This window comes from Erigeron canadensis, chromosome 3 (genome assembly GCF_010389155.1).
Source record: "Erigeron canadensis isolate Cc75 chromosome 3, C_canadensis_v1, whole genome shotgun sequence".
NCBI lineage: Eukaryota > Viridiplantae > Streptophyta > Magnoliopsida > Asterales > Asteraceae > Erigeron > Erigeron canadensis.
The window spans coordinates 27,668,137-27,682,913 of NC_057763.1; the positions used below are offsets into that span (position 1 = coordinate 27,668,137).

Genomic DNA, 14,777 nt, shown 5'->3' on the forward strand with positions numbered 1-14,777 from the left:
TGTCTAAGACTGGTGGATAGTAAAGCCCAACTTTAGTCAAAGAGTAAAAGTTCAATACTTTTTATTCTATAAAATTGTATTGTATTGTATACATATTCACTAAACGAACCCGTCTATTTTTTTTTTTACGTTTTTGACTTTTCCGAACAAGTTGCATAGATCCAAACGCAAACTGTAAGTTAAAATCAAACATATTTGCATAGAGCGCATCGATTATAATGAGTCGATCAATAATTTTGCTTCCAAAAATGCTAGGAGAATGACACTATTCAAAGCTTAATTTTTAATGCATTTATCGATTAAGTTATAGAACTTTGTTAAATTGTTTTTTTTAAAGATAATATTGTTATAGTTGTTTTAAACGTTTATAAATGTCTAATATCTCTTTCATTTTTAATTTTTTTTAGTGTTTAATGGGCATTTTTTATATTGTCGAGCAGGGTACCTAAAATCCATGAGACAAGCCTCTTACTAATACATGTTAGCTACTAATTAAAGTTCCACCTAGAATACCACTACGAGGCTCCCCAATGGAGGCCACAAATCCAACTCAAACTAGTCCCTGTCAGCGCCACATCAGCAAAAAACACTCCAAGGACTAATCCCCCCAAAATGAACCCAATGGACTCATCCACCTAAGACTAGTCTTGGACCCACCAATTATTTAATTCTACTAATTTATCCAAACTTTACACTTTTAACCCTCTAAAATTATAACAAACTAAAACATACACAAATAAAAAACACTTCATTAAAAATAAAAACATTACACAATCTATTAAAAAAAACACATTACAATACTTCAAATAAAGAAAACACACATTAAAATAAAAACATTAACAATACTTTGTTATAAAAAACACACATTAATCCTGGAGGCGCCATACATGCTCCGTAAGATCATGGCGAAGATCATGATGCACAGTGCGATCTCGAAGCTCCTTGCCGGTACGTTGGTGAAGTAAGCTGCCATTAGGCGCTCGTTAGCACCATATCGATCTCTTTCAACGACGCTACGGGGTATGTATGGTCTTGATGATTCACCTTGTTCAAGCAAATGAACACATTCGGCCATCATACCAAAAAACTCTTCATCATCGTCTCCAGTAGGAAACAAATCGGGTCTCATGTACGTTGATAAACTTGAATGAAACTGGTTGTTCATGATGATTTATGTATACGAAAGTGTGTTTTGGTATAATATAGCTGAATATATGCAAAAGTGGTGTGAAATGGTGGTTCAGATGAAGTGTATATATAGCCATTTTGAAAAACTAGCCGTTAAGGACTAAAGTTGTAACTTTTTTGAACCTGTTTTGAACCATATAACCGTTTAGGGGCTAAAGTTGCCAAAAGATGAAACTTATGTTTGTCTTCTTCCTTTGAATTTATAGCCGTTAACATTCAAAAAAAATAATAATAAAAAAATTAGAGGCGAGACTAGTCCCTGGAGGGACGAACGTGCCGGACGAACGACCCGAACGAGAGGGGAACGAGTCCCACCCAACGATGTGGACTCGTCCCTGTGAGTCGGACGAGCGCGAGAACGAACCATTGGGGACCTTCTACGTACTAACTCAATATCTATACTACCTAATAACACAAAAGAGTCTTTTTTAAATTAGGTAATTATGTCTTTGAAATACCAATTTTACCCTTGGACATTTTTAATTTTTTCTTTACACAACACACAATTAGGGTTTCATAAATTCTGAAAAAATTAATCTACTTTGTATACTTATCGTGATCATTAATTCATCATCAAATCAGATAATTTTTTTTTTTTCAAGAGCTAAAACATGATATGATTATTATTATTATTTTCATATTATAATAAATCATCAATTTGTTATCTTCATCAATTGTATTGATAATATGCATGTGACATAGTTCATGTTTCATTTCATTCATCTTTTTATGCTTTATCTTCTCTAATCCATGAGAAGCTGGCTATGGAAGCATTTTTTATGAAAGGAGTTATATTTTTATTTGGTAAATATAATTCAAAGAATTCAACATTGCAGCTTATGGACCAAATCAAGCTGTACAGAGTATGTATACCATCATTGCAAAACATGATATGTGTTTACTCAAATATATCATGATATGTGTTTGTTTTAGTGTTGTGACATTTATTGGTGTTTAGTAATGAGATGCAAACGATTGCTTACAGGTGAGTATGAGGAGGAAAACGGGATGGATCGGGACTCTCTAATAGAGGATAATATGAAAATGGATCGTCAAGGTGATTAGTGAATGGTGACTAAGATTCAGTAGCACCGTTTATAGTTTTATTGAGTTCTTTTGATTATTTGTGGTAATTCACTAATTGTTCCTTTTTTTAGGGTGGTATAAATATGATTAGTATTGAGGCAAAGCTGGAAAACTTGATTGTTGTACAAGCACTACAAGTTTGATGTTTGGTTATCTCACATAATATACTGATAGTATATGGTCCAAGTTTGATCACTATAATGACGTAACAAACTTTCACTTGCATTTTCTTTTTAACACTTTCCATTGTGTTTGCTTATAATTATATGATGCAAATTATCAAGTATACGCATGCTATGGGTAATAGCAATGGGAACATTCATGAATATTGGGAAGCGATAGATAAAACATTTGGTCTCCAAGCAGGATTCATTTGGGATTGGGTTAATTAGGGGCTACTCAAAGAAAGTATCGATGCTAGCAACTAGCAAGTATTGGTCATATGGAGGTGACTTCAGAGATAACCCATATGATTTAAATTTATGCTTGAATGGTCTCTTTTGGCCAAATGGGACTCCATATCCTCTGCTACATAGTGATTTTATAGTTCTTTTGCTTAGTATTATGTGATGGTGGTGAAATGGACAGGTTGGATTTGGACAGGGTCAGTAACCAGTTAAAAACGAGTAATATGAGTCCGGGTGAAAATGGTCGGATGATTGACCCACAAACCTTTTACTATTATGTTTTTCAAACCTTATGGACATAATGAGTCCAGAGTAAAAAAACATTGTAGTTTCAAGAAGATTATTTTGAAGAAGTTGACGTGAAAGTGGAGAGACTTGGATGAGCTGATTGCCGAACAAACCGAAGTTGGTGGTGATTAAAGAGAGTTTGTTAGTATGTTTTTAGCTTATAGTAACCTCATTATGTTACAGACTTTGAGATGATAAACTATTGCTTTGCAATGGTTATATAACTTCATTTTACAATCAGATTATTGCAAATGTTGTGTTTGCGGCTCTATTTCGTTGTATCCATTATTGTGGTTACGGTATTTTGTGCGCTTCAAATGATTGCCGCTGCAACATACGGGTACCCATCTAGTTATACATGAAGTTGTTGCCCCTATCGTCAATCAATAATGGAAATTGTAGACAATTATAAAAATAAAAAATAAAAATAGATGTAAATGTAAATATAAATACGCAAGGGACTAGTTTAAAAAATCCCCACCTATATAAATAGTTGAATGAACGAACGAATAGACGTTTTTTTTTTTTTAATCCCTAAATCATGTCGAAAAAGGGGAAATCATCAGTTCCTTTCTTCGAGCATCATGCCCAATAACTTGTCTCGCGTGTGATTCACTGTATGGACGGGGAGATTCTCGATGTGGATTTTAGATGTTGCTATGAATCTGAGTTGATAGCCACTCTCTATTATTTAGACCTTGTTCATTATGCCATGATCAAATTCGCTATCAACATCCTTTGATCACTGGTGGTTAATGACTTCTGTATTCCACGTTTCGAAACCTTCGAAGCCTACGCCCATGATGATCGTCTCTATACGGACATGTTGGAGGATTTCGACGTCAAATTTCTCCAAAAGCACCCTTCACAAGTTCTTGAAGAAGTTATGCATATAAGCAGTTTTTTCTTAATATATATTTTAAGAAAATTATTTATTTCATATGTGTAATTTGGAATATAACTGCAATTTCGACTTCCCACCTTCAAGGGTTTAATTTTTAGTTTCTATTGTATCCTTGTTATTCGTTGTCATTGTTTTGGTTAAGAAAACAAGTAATTGCTTTGACCACATTGAACATATATAACTTAATAATAATATGAAAAAAATGCTAACTGTGACCTTAGGAATGGTTGTTAAAGAGCATAAAAAACTTATACTTTTCATATCAAAATTACATTAATGACAACCCAAAACCCTAATAATATTAATTATACAGGGTAAACAATACATCGCGAAAGATGAGACTGGATCTAATATATTAATGTACTTTGTTCTAATATAATGATAACACATGGTGTTCAAAAAGATTATTTACCTAGCAACCTTGAATTTAGGGGCCTCATATTGGAACACAATGTGACCTTCACCAAGGAGCGAGAAGATTTTCAGGCAACATAGTGTTCTTGTTGACCGGGGAGGGAGTGGGTTGGGCTTGTGTCCCTCGGTGGATAGACACTAATATCCACAATCCGCAAGAAGTTTTCCCCGTGTCTAAAAGGTCAATTGCCTCTCTAAGGCCGAGGAAAACTCTTAGTCAAATCCCAACATGACTCTTTGACAATTCTCTTTAGAGTGACTTTCCCACACATCTATACAGAAGCAAGTGTAGTTCACCGAATGGTCCTCCACATTTGACTCCACAATACGTTTTCTATAGGGAAATGATGCCAAACAGGCCAAAGCCCAACGGTTTATGTCGATTTGCTCAAGTTCTTACAGATTACTAAAAGATGAGATACATGCAATAACACAACATATGAAGCTGGATATATTTTTGACACTTAATCCTTATATATTTGTGAAAATACCCAACCACATGTTTGTTCCTGTTGGTATCCTACATAACCAAAAATGTATATTGGAAGTTGAATCCATTAACATGAAGTTGGAACTTGAAGATTGCTAAGTGTAATTTTGGAAGGCGTTGAAAAGTTTTAATATGGGTTGACACTTCGTACCAAATTATCCTGCAACTGATTTATGGAACAGAAAAGAACAAGCAAGTCAATGTTACACTAGAATAGTTGATGTGTTTGATTTGTTCAAATTAAACTTGGATGCATCTGCGTGGCAGATGTCATGGGTAAAACCCTGTGATCAACAAGCTACAAGGTTAAGTGCCGACTCTTCCTGCAAAGAGGCCAAATATTCTTCATCTTACTGAATTTGCTCATACTGAGTGCTCGTGTATTGTAACAAAGCTTCCAAGATCTTATTCTTAAGTGTCAATTTGGTTACATACTGCTAGGGTGATCCTAAGTCATTTCCTCCAAGTGTCTGAACAACAGTCTTCAGAAGTTTGATCTCTTTGTCCCGCTTTGATATTTCTTCTTGTTTTGCTCGTAATTCTTCCATGTGCAATTTAAAAACGTCTGCATCAAGAAAGAACATGAAGTACTGGAAACTAAAATTAGGTTAGGTGGCAAGTAAGTTACCCAACCCACAATAAAAATCAACAGTTTGGACTTGTTACCCAACCCGTATAAAAGTCAAGTGTTTTTACATTTTACCCAACCCACAGTAAAGGTTAACACAATACGGATAACTGAGACATGAACAGTTGGGTGAAATGAGAGTGCACGGAGTTATCTAAACTAATTAATGTATGGGTAGAAATGAAAAGCTAGACGGCCTGCATACTTGTGGTATTTTCAAGCTCCATAATCATCTCTTTCACTCGTAATTCAGCAGCCTTTTGTCCTGCTTCTGCCTGTCGTTTTTCTGTTCGGGCATGAGCAGCATCTGAAATGGCAACATCTAGTTCTCGTTCTAGTGTCTTTACCCTTTGCTCGATGACCTACTTAACAGAGCTATCATTTAAAAGAGGCCCCTTGACAATAATTACTTTCTAAACTGAAACAATATAAATTGAATGAACATTATCAATCATAATAAATTTGAAATCAGAAGATTTAACTCAACTAACTGATAGAGTTCTTAATCCTTCAATACTAAATATATTAACACTATTAAAACATCACTTGTGATCTTAATGTTTTCTTTTTTTAAAACATGCTACATCAAGTAGAATACTGTAGACAGAGGTGATAGCTAATGACCTGACATGAACTGTACTCACTGATCACAAGAAATTTGCATACCCCGCATTGTCAATTACATACTCCTATGATTATACAAATAGGGATATTATATAAGGTATATATATTACAATCAAGTAGAATGTCGTGTGCTCGAATCATGGATGGTCAACAGACACATTATCCATTTCCACTGAGAGGCCCTAGAGTCAACATATGAGAGATAAAATGTGTAACATTATGATCAAAGGAATATGAGATCAGAATTTGACTTTTGATCTCTATTTCTATAATGCATGTCTCCATCACTAGGCTACCATCACGGGGACATAAAATATATCAAATGAAGTTAAACATAAAACGAACCTTGATGGTGTGGGCTTGTTGAGAGATAAAAGACGCTTTGTTGAATGTAAGTGGATCAACATAGACAGCTTTATTGATGAGTTGGTTTTGGATGGAATTAAGATTGTTTGATATTTGTGTTACATTGGAAATGGCAGCATTCCATCTACTCTTCTTTCCTTTCATTTTCTGTGTTTTTGTATTATCCTCCATTGATTTTTATTGATGGAAACTTATTAGATAAGCAATCAATAACGTACTGCCGGAGTGCCGGCTTGTCTAAATATACAGTCTGTAAGTTCGTAACCATCTTTTCCTAAACAGCTTTTTATTGATCTTGTTCGTTGTTTCCAAGGAAAGGAATGCGAAAATATTGTATAATATGAAAACAAATAAAGTAAAATGAGAGGTGTTAATTATTAGCTCTAGTGACCAAACTACTTAGACTAAAAAGTTGAAAACAACATATTTGTTAGAAACTTAAAAGTCAAAACTGACATTTCTTTTTCAGTTATCTACATAAAATAACAAAACAATTTTTGCATAAATTCTCAAATCTAAATTTTTTTAGTATAAGAATTATCAAAAATACTTTTTATCAATAAATTCTAGAAATCAATTATAAGAATTATATAAAGATGAAAGTTGTTCAGATGTTGACTCTTGTAAAGAGTTTCTGTATTTGATAAAATTACAAAAATCTCAAGTTACTTTATACTTTTAGATATATTGAATTCTAGACTGAGAATAAAAATCACAAGTTACTATGTTAATAAGAAAAAAAGAAACCCTTTTTTTTGTCTTATTATTGTGACACTTGGTCTTAACCAACTGAATTTCTGAGTTATTTGTCACACAAACAGACACACTTAAATTTGGTTAAATTACCAACTCTAAGTTTTATGTTTTGCAAAAAATCTAAGACCTTATAATGCAGAATGTTATCATTTTTATGAGCAGCCGAGCAGGTGAACAGAAATTCAAATCCCTTCATTTGGTGGCTAGTTATTTAGCTTAATAAGTACTTAGCTTTCTAAATTCTAATTGTGAAGATTCACACTATGATAATCTTAGTCTTTCTCTATGGCGTCTTAAGTTTACCTACTCATATATCTCGTGCAATATTAAAACTTGTATGATGCTACACACGGGTTTCTGGAAGTATATGATACTAGATTTTCGAATGCCCGTGATTTTTGAAGGACATCTTTTAGGACAACGAGCAAACTTAATAATTTGAATTGACGAACAATACCATCACAATTGGACATTCATGTGTTATCTTGATGGTATCTTGGCCTAAGGGACTCCAGAAGTACAAGTGTAAAACATAATACTGTCACATATATCCTTTCATGGTTTTCATGCAATATTGGAATGAAAGGCACTTGGCTGTGTATTTAGAAGGTGTTCAGGTGTTTGACATGTTTGCCAATTTGTGGGTTAATATCTAAACTATTTGCCTTTCAAAAACCGAAGAAAAGGAGAGTGTCCGACTGTCTGCTACAAGCCTAACATGTGTACCATAAACATTCGAAACATAAATGTTGTTGAGTTGTTCCTATGATATGTAAGTAAAGGGTCCGCCGACTTTGTTAAGGAAGATGTATCATTACAAGGTAAGCACAACTTAAGCAACAGTAAGATATAACAGTTTTGAACAGCACTACTTACAACATCATTCTAAGTGATTACTCATCCATCAATTTTTAATGGTAGACATTGCAGTATCTTCCCAAAGTTAACAATAGGAACTAATTGACTGATTTGCTGCACAGGTTTGGGAAACATTAGGCATAATAACTATTATCATCGTTATTAGTAATATATATGTTACTAACTAATATATTGAGTTCACATCATTATTCACATAATCATGTTATATATCTTTCTGTTAATACAATGATAACTTTGATACACAAAGTTGCCCATGAAATCATAGTTTCATTTTTTTAAAGTAATTACTTTATAATGATGAATGAAGTTTATTATATTGCTGGTTCATGAAAACACTAAAAAGAAAGGCCTAACAAGCCAACCAGACACAAATGAACCCATGACCCGTTCTCAAAACCTGTTTTGACTTTTGACCCATTATCCAATATGACTCAACCTACACATCTTGCCATTTCTACAATATAAAGCAGACATATACACCAGTACTAGTTATATAATCCTTACCTTGTCAGCCAAGTGTGAACAGGAGATTGTCTACTTTGTGCTTCTACAAAACGAACGGTGTCCCCAATAAATGACTCACCTTTAGGTTTTTGTCCTTCATCAGCAAGCACCCATTAATCTCAATTCTTCCTGCTGGAACTTCAGCCTACAAAGCATATAATATTTAAACAGCCTTCCACAAAAAAATATATAATAGTAACAGAATTCATCAAAATAAAATATATAGCGTCATGAAAATAACAAAAACCAACATCTGTCTTCATGTTCTTCAGTTATACATAAACAAAGAGCAAGTAGACATATTAAATTCACCTTTGGCAGAGTGAAACCGGACTAATCTATTGTGCTTATACTAGCTCCCACTATACCATCAGCTGAAACATGGTCCTAAACAATGACCAAAATTTTCATTACAAGGTCTCCAACTTGGGAGGCAAGACTTTTTAGAGAATAAGCCACTGAGTAGATTTCCAGGAAGCAGCAAATAAACAACGATAACAACAACCGTAAACCAGTTGAAAAAGACACTATGGTTTCAAGGAGCACGGACTCCTATCAGAGAAATGTCCAAATAAGCTACAACACAATGCCCATGAAACAGCAAGCCCCCTACCTATTAAAAAGAAAGCACAACATAAACTTAACTGTTTAACGGTACTTTCCCAATATTATAACCAAGTCCCGAAACTTCTATTTTAGTGTTCCAACATTAATGTTTTTGCATCTACTTCCAACGATCTTAACAATACAAGTAAAGGTGCAGGGACTTGGTGGTAAAAGTGGGAAAGTACAATGGCTTATGGCCATCAATGAAATTTCTCCATTATGAAAGAATAAATGAAAATGTGATACTTTCTTTAAATTGATTGCATTGCACCTTTCTTCCACCCTTCTTTCAAATGTTTGACAGAAACTCTTTTTCTTAAAATCTGTAACACCCAAACTACCAAAGTCTGATCTTTTCATTACCACAAATGTCTTCTTTTGAACATATCAGTATTTCAGATACCATCAACGATTTAATACACATGGATAAATAATAAAGAATACAGCAATCTTAAGATTGTATGTGCTTCAAACTAAAGAATTAAAAAGAAAGCAGAAAGACCTAAACTTTAGGACGCCAAAATGGTCATTGACCACAAAAGCCAATACAATATAACATGTGCCAAATTACAAATACAAACTAATACATGGAGAGAAGCTAAAACATTCTTGCATTAATATAACTGTCATGAATAAGTACAATGTAGACAATACAAGCCATCAAACAATGAGACAATGTCCTGTAGTAGAATGACTTCTCTTCGACTAAACCGCCAAAAGTGATGCACCTATTCATAGATAAACTATATCGTTAAAAAGGACTAGAGATTTTAAAATTATTTTAAAAGGTGTTTATGAAAGTATGGCTTGTATAAAAATTAAAAAGAAAAGGGCTATTAGCTTGGAAGGGTATCTAACTATCACCAAAAACTTTAGCAGACATCCATCTTTAAAAACGCTTTTGGTAGGATATATACTGCGAAAAAGTCTTTTGTGATGAAAGGGAATACCTCCGCAAGGCATATGGTTTCTTGTTAAAACAGCCCTTTGTTTTAAGATTGTGCTCCTTCAGTAGCAGCCTCACCTGCCAGTTACCAATGAAAATCCAGTATTATTATCTGGAGAAGTCTTTAAAGAAAACTAGCCAAAAATCCATACACCTAAAGAGCATATAATGTAAGAATTCTTGTAGATCAACCATATCCATGTAATGAGTCACTGTTTCATTGGACAGTCCGGCATCTATTAAAGTACAAAAAAAAGGTAAAACAACATAAAGGGGGAAACACAAAAACAATAAAAACGAAATCTCAGAATTTGCAAAATCTTCTGAACTGCAGTCAAATCTACAAAGTACAAACCAATAATGATTTCCTGGCAGACACTTGATAGAATATCCTAAGTTTAAGGCTATTTCTTCATTTATGCTTATGAGAACAATTACTGTTGAACAACTGATTATTATGATGAAAAAATTCAATGAGAATATTGACTTCTAAGGTGCACAACTAGAATCTCCGGCTGTTCTCACATTTCAGTCACAAAAATACAGAAAAAAAATAAAACTTTCACAGTAAGATTTCAAAATATACTTTGAGAAGCTTGTTACCTTTAAGGATAGAGTTAAACCCACTATTTGTCAAATTCTTTGCAAGTTCTTCTCCAATTACTTTCTGCCAGTTTGGCGCAACCTTGGCTTCAGATATAGGCCATACAGTTGCTGTCTCTGTTGCAAGATTCACAGTGGCAGAAGACACTTGTGTCTGTCCATGTGTAGAGTATCAGTATCTTCAATGACTCGTTTCTGTTAAGTTATATATAAAGTGACAAAGAATTTTACGTACTTGATTCTCCAAGATTCTTTTAACACTTGATGCACATCCTTCACACATCATCCCCTGACAGACAAAGATTAGAAGCCGAGGTATATATCACAAAGGAACCCGGCAATTGACATAAACATGACCAGTTGTCATAAGATAATTGATGTAACCATAAGAAGAGGCAAGTGGATATATAAAAAGTAACTCCTAATGCCGTCTTCCACGGGTTTTGGGTCCTAAAGGGAGGTTGATATGTAGACAGCCTTACCCCTACCAAAGGTAGAAAGGCTGCTTCCAGGTTCTACCTAAGGTAGAAAAGGACCTCCAGCCTTGCAGGGCATGAGGATCGAATCCATAACCTCTGTTACCAGAGGCAAGGGCTCCAACCACTGATCCAACCCAGTTGGTTAGGCAACTGGAAATATATAAACCATAAAAACAAGTTGATATTTTGACTATTTTGCTGGTTTCAGGGCATTAGATAGCTATTCTTGTTCCTTAGTGTCACTGGCATCTACCCACTCTCTCACGTCCTAAGGGTTTGTTTATTCTCGGCAACAGAGCATTCATTTATATCCTACATGTAGGTCTACGGTTTTTTTTTAATGACGGCAAGCATGGCGACTAAAGAAGGCTCTATATTCTTGCATCCTTTATTTATCACTTTAAAAGAATCCATTGCTATGACAAGCACATAAACATGACTGGTTATCATAAGACAATTGACATAGCATAATAAGAGGCAAGTCAAAAAAATACAAAATCATAAAAACAAGTCCATATTTTTTTTTTTAACTATTTGTTGGTTTCAGGGCATTAGCTAGATAGATAGAAATTCTTAATTTACTTTGAGCACTTAACTTAGCATATACTAATTGAAATTACAACTAAAGTTTGTTCCATGATAATCACTTTGTCCCTATATGTGTAATTATTATTACATAACAAAATGGTTGTTTAAGATAGGAATATGTAACTTACAGAAACATTAAGAAGGATGACATCATCATCATCAGATAAGGGAGGGATATCACCGGAGGTGGAAGAAGAAAGTGAAGCAGATTTTTTAGATGAGAAAAGGGGATGGAGAGTGATATTTAGGGGCGGGGAGTGGCAGCCGGAGAATGACGGTAGGCGAAACGGAAGAGGAGTGGGGGAGAAATGGTGGGTTTTGGGGATGGAGAAGAGAGTTGTGCTGGTTGCAGTCAACACCCTACTACTTACCTCCATTCTACTACTACAAATCTACAATGATAGATTGATAGATAGATTCTGAGGCGTACCTCTGTACGTAGTTCTGTGTGTTTCTATGTTTTCAACTAAATGATAAATTGTTTTTTCTTTCTCGTTTTATTATGTTGTGAAAGGCTTTGTAACACTCTTGGAAAATTGGACCCAGGTAATGTTTTAAATTTTATTTTATTTTTAAGAAATTATTAATTAACCTAACTTCAACTTAAAACTTTAAGAATCTGACACGTGGATTCCATTAATTCTTTTTCCTAATCTTGCCCCCTGATTTTTCCATATGTTTTTATTAAAGATTTTTTGGGGATTGAAGAACATAACTTGAAAGGAGTGCAAAAGACATATTTAGAGGGATATTTTTGTGTCATGTTGGTGTATTTGGCGGGTTAAAAATAAGAGAAGACTAGTGCGGAAGGGGTTTTCCAAGAGATTAAGACGACTAGTTTTTTGTGGCTTAAACATAGATCAAAATTTTGTACTTTTAGTTGGGAAGATTGGAACCGATTCAATGTATATACATAACTTGTAAATACTTGTGCCACTCATCGTTTATGTGAGTCGGCGTTTTGTTGTGAATAAAAGTTAATTTTCAAAAAAAAAAAAAAGATGGGCATAAGCGTAACACATTTGACTTTGATTGATATTGGGATAAAAATACATCTATATCTATACTCTATATATAATAATATAAACAAACTACCCCTTCACCATTCAACTCTCTACCTCTAAATTGTTTAATTTACCTTTCTAATTTATATTACCTTCACATATCTTATCCTTGAAAATCCAAAATTACCCTTCAAAAAAAAAATCCACAATTACCTAGTATTGATATGGATTAAAAAAAATCATTTAACTCTAAAATTATTGCTGAAAGTATTGATATGGATAAAAAAAAACATCTTAATTGTCATATATTATATCACGAAACGATTAAACAATGATTACTTTTTTATAACTCACGAAATTACTAACCAATTATGTCCTTTTTTATATTCGTATTAAATTTTAGTCTTTGATTATTTATTTTTTTAAGTGTCTTAACCTCCTCCCCTACAATGTATGTTTCATAATTCATATAATTGGTTATTTTTCATGGTTAGTTTTTGCACTCCATTATTTTATTAAATCTTGCACCTAATTCACGATTTATTTTTAGAATGATAGATGCGTTTAGATGTTGCATTGACGCATCTCATAAAAGTAACCTGAATGCTATAATCCGTTACGACATCTAACGCGTTATAGATCGTCGTCGCTGCAACGCGTGAGCACCACTCTAATTTGGATAAATGATTTTAGGTTGTGTTTGGTAATTGGTTGCATGGAATGACATAAGTCATTCCATTACTATACTAATTAGGGGTGTTCGTGGTCCGGATTTGACTAAATCTCAAACCAAACCGGCATTTCCGGTTTCAATATGTATCAAACCAAATTAGACCAAGTGCGTTGTCTAACCAGACCAAACCAAACCATGTATGCCGGTCCGGTTTGGCCGGTTTGACGGTTTCTAGTTTTAATTTTCTTTCTTTTCACAACATGCAATACCAAATCTGTGATTAATAATAAAAAATTTAATTGTCTTTACTAGTTACTACATAACATAAGAAAATATAATAAAATCAACACACTAAACTTTATATATAGATATATATCGTCATTGCATAGAACCTTCAGGTTATATATATTTCATGTTTATAAAAAATATTACAGTAAGATCACCATTATGCATTTTTATTTGCTTCTATATTGTATCATTGCAAAGCTTTCTATGTTTATAGACTTATAGTTAAGCATCATGCTTTGTAAATTAAAGAAAGTTTTTGTGACAAATAGTTGTTGTGATATTCGATATGTCCTTATGCAAAAACTAAAACAAGAGACAAAATCATATGTTGTTAGTAAGAAAATAGATATGGCCCGGTCCGGTTTTTAGCGGTTTGTTCTTTGTTCAAACTGTAATCGGACCAAGAAACTCGTTGCTATGACAAGCACATAAACATGACTGGTTATCATCAGACAATCTTTCTACAATATTTTGTCCTTTATTTAACTACTTTAAAAGAATCCGTTGCTATGACAAGCACATAAACATGACTGGTTATCATCAGACAATTGACATATAGCATAATAACTTAATAAGAGGCAAGTCGAAAAATACAAAATCATAAAAACAAGTCGATATGTTTAACTATTTGTTGGTTTCAGGGCATTAGCTAGATAGATATTCTTGATTTACACTTAAACCTTAACTCAGCATATACAAAATGAAATTACAGCTAAAATTTGTTCAATGATAACTATTATTACATAATAAAAGGGTTGTTTAGGAAAGGAATATGTAACTTACAGAAACATTAAGAAGAATGACATCATCATCATCAGATAAGGGGGGATATCACTGGAAATGGAAGAAGAAGAAGAAAGTGAAGCAGATTTTTTTTTGGATAAGAAAAGGGGATGGAGAGTGATATTTAGGGGCGGGGAGTGGCAGCCGGAGAATGACGGTCGGTGAAACGGAAGAGGAAAAGGAGTGGGGGAAAAATGGTGGGTTTTGGGGATGGAGAAGAGAGTGGTGTTGGTTGCCGTCAACACTCTATTACTTACCTCCATTCTACTACTA

The 14,777-nt window shown here is 33.8% G+C and overlaps 2 protein-coding genes across 3 annotated transcripts; both read right to left on the minus strand.

Moving 5' to 3' along the window:
* Positions 1-4,921: 4,921 nt before the first annotated feature.
* Positions 4,922-6,718, minus strand: LOC122594456. The gene is made up of 3 exons (XM_043766906.1): positions 6,375-6,718; positions 5,611-5,767; positions 4,922-5,342 (listed from the first exon to the last, which is right to left on the minus strand). Exons 1-3 carry the CDS (start codon positions 6,564-6,566, stop codon positions 5,215-5,217), a joined length of 477 nt encoding a protein of 158 aa, XP_043622841.1. The 5' UTR covers positions 6,567-6,718; the 3' UTR covers positions 4,922-5,214.
* A 2,930-nt stretch (positions 6,719-9,648) lies between these two features.
* LOC122593364 (copper-transporting ATPase PAA1, chloroplastic-like) lies at positions 9,649-14,519 on the minus strand. Of its 2 annotated transcripts, none has more exons than XR_006322828.1 (5): positions 14,505-14,519; positions 10,925-10,978; positions 10,690-10,843; positions 10,091-10,164; positions 9,649-9,868 (listed from the first exon to the last, which is right to left on the minus strand). XR_006322828.1 is itself a non-coding variant. In XM_043765759.1 (5 exons), exons 1-4 carry the CDS (start codon positions 12,131-12,133, stop codon positions 10,133-10,135), a joined length of 489 nt encoding a protein of 162 aa, XP_043621694.1. In that variant the 5' UTR covers positions 12,134-12,245; the 3' UTR covers positions 9,649-9,868; positions 10,091-10,132. The 2 variants fall into 2 exon arrangements, 1 of the variants encoding a protein (XP_043621694.1); XM_043765759.1 differs by lacking the exon at positions 14,505-14,519 and adding an exon at positions 11,885-12,245.
* Between the last annotated feature and the right edge of the window lie 258 nt (positions 14,520-14,777).

Coding starts and splice junctions, on each gene's coding strand:
- LOC122593364 (XM_043765759.1), bottom strand. CDS start 12,133: ATGGAGGTAAGTAGTAGGGTGTTGACTGCAACCAGCACAACTCTCTTC. Junction 10,844..10,924: donor AAAGAATCTTGGAGAATCAA/GTACGTAAAATT, acceptor ACACATGGACAG/ACACAAGTGTCTTCTGCCAC. Junction 10,165..10,689: donor GTTTAACTCTATCCTTAAAG/GTAACAAGCTTC, acceptor GGTAACTGGCAG/GTGAGGCTGCTACTGAAGGA.
- LOC122594456 (XM_043766906.1), bottom strand. CDS start 6,566: ATGGAGGATAATACAAAAACACAGAAAATGAAAGGAAAGAAGAGTAGA. Junction 5,768..6,374: donor AACAAGCCCACACCATCAAG/GTTCGTTTTATG, acceptor TCTGTTAAGTAG/GTCATCGAGCAAAGGGTAAA. Junction 5,343..5,610: donor GGAGCTTGAAAATACCACAA/GTATGCAGGCCG, acceptor TTCTTGATGCAG/ACGTTTTTAAATTGCACATG.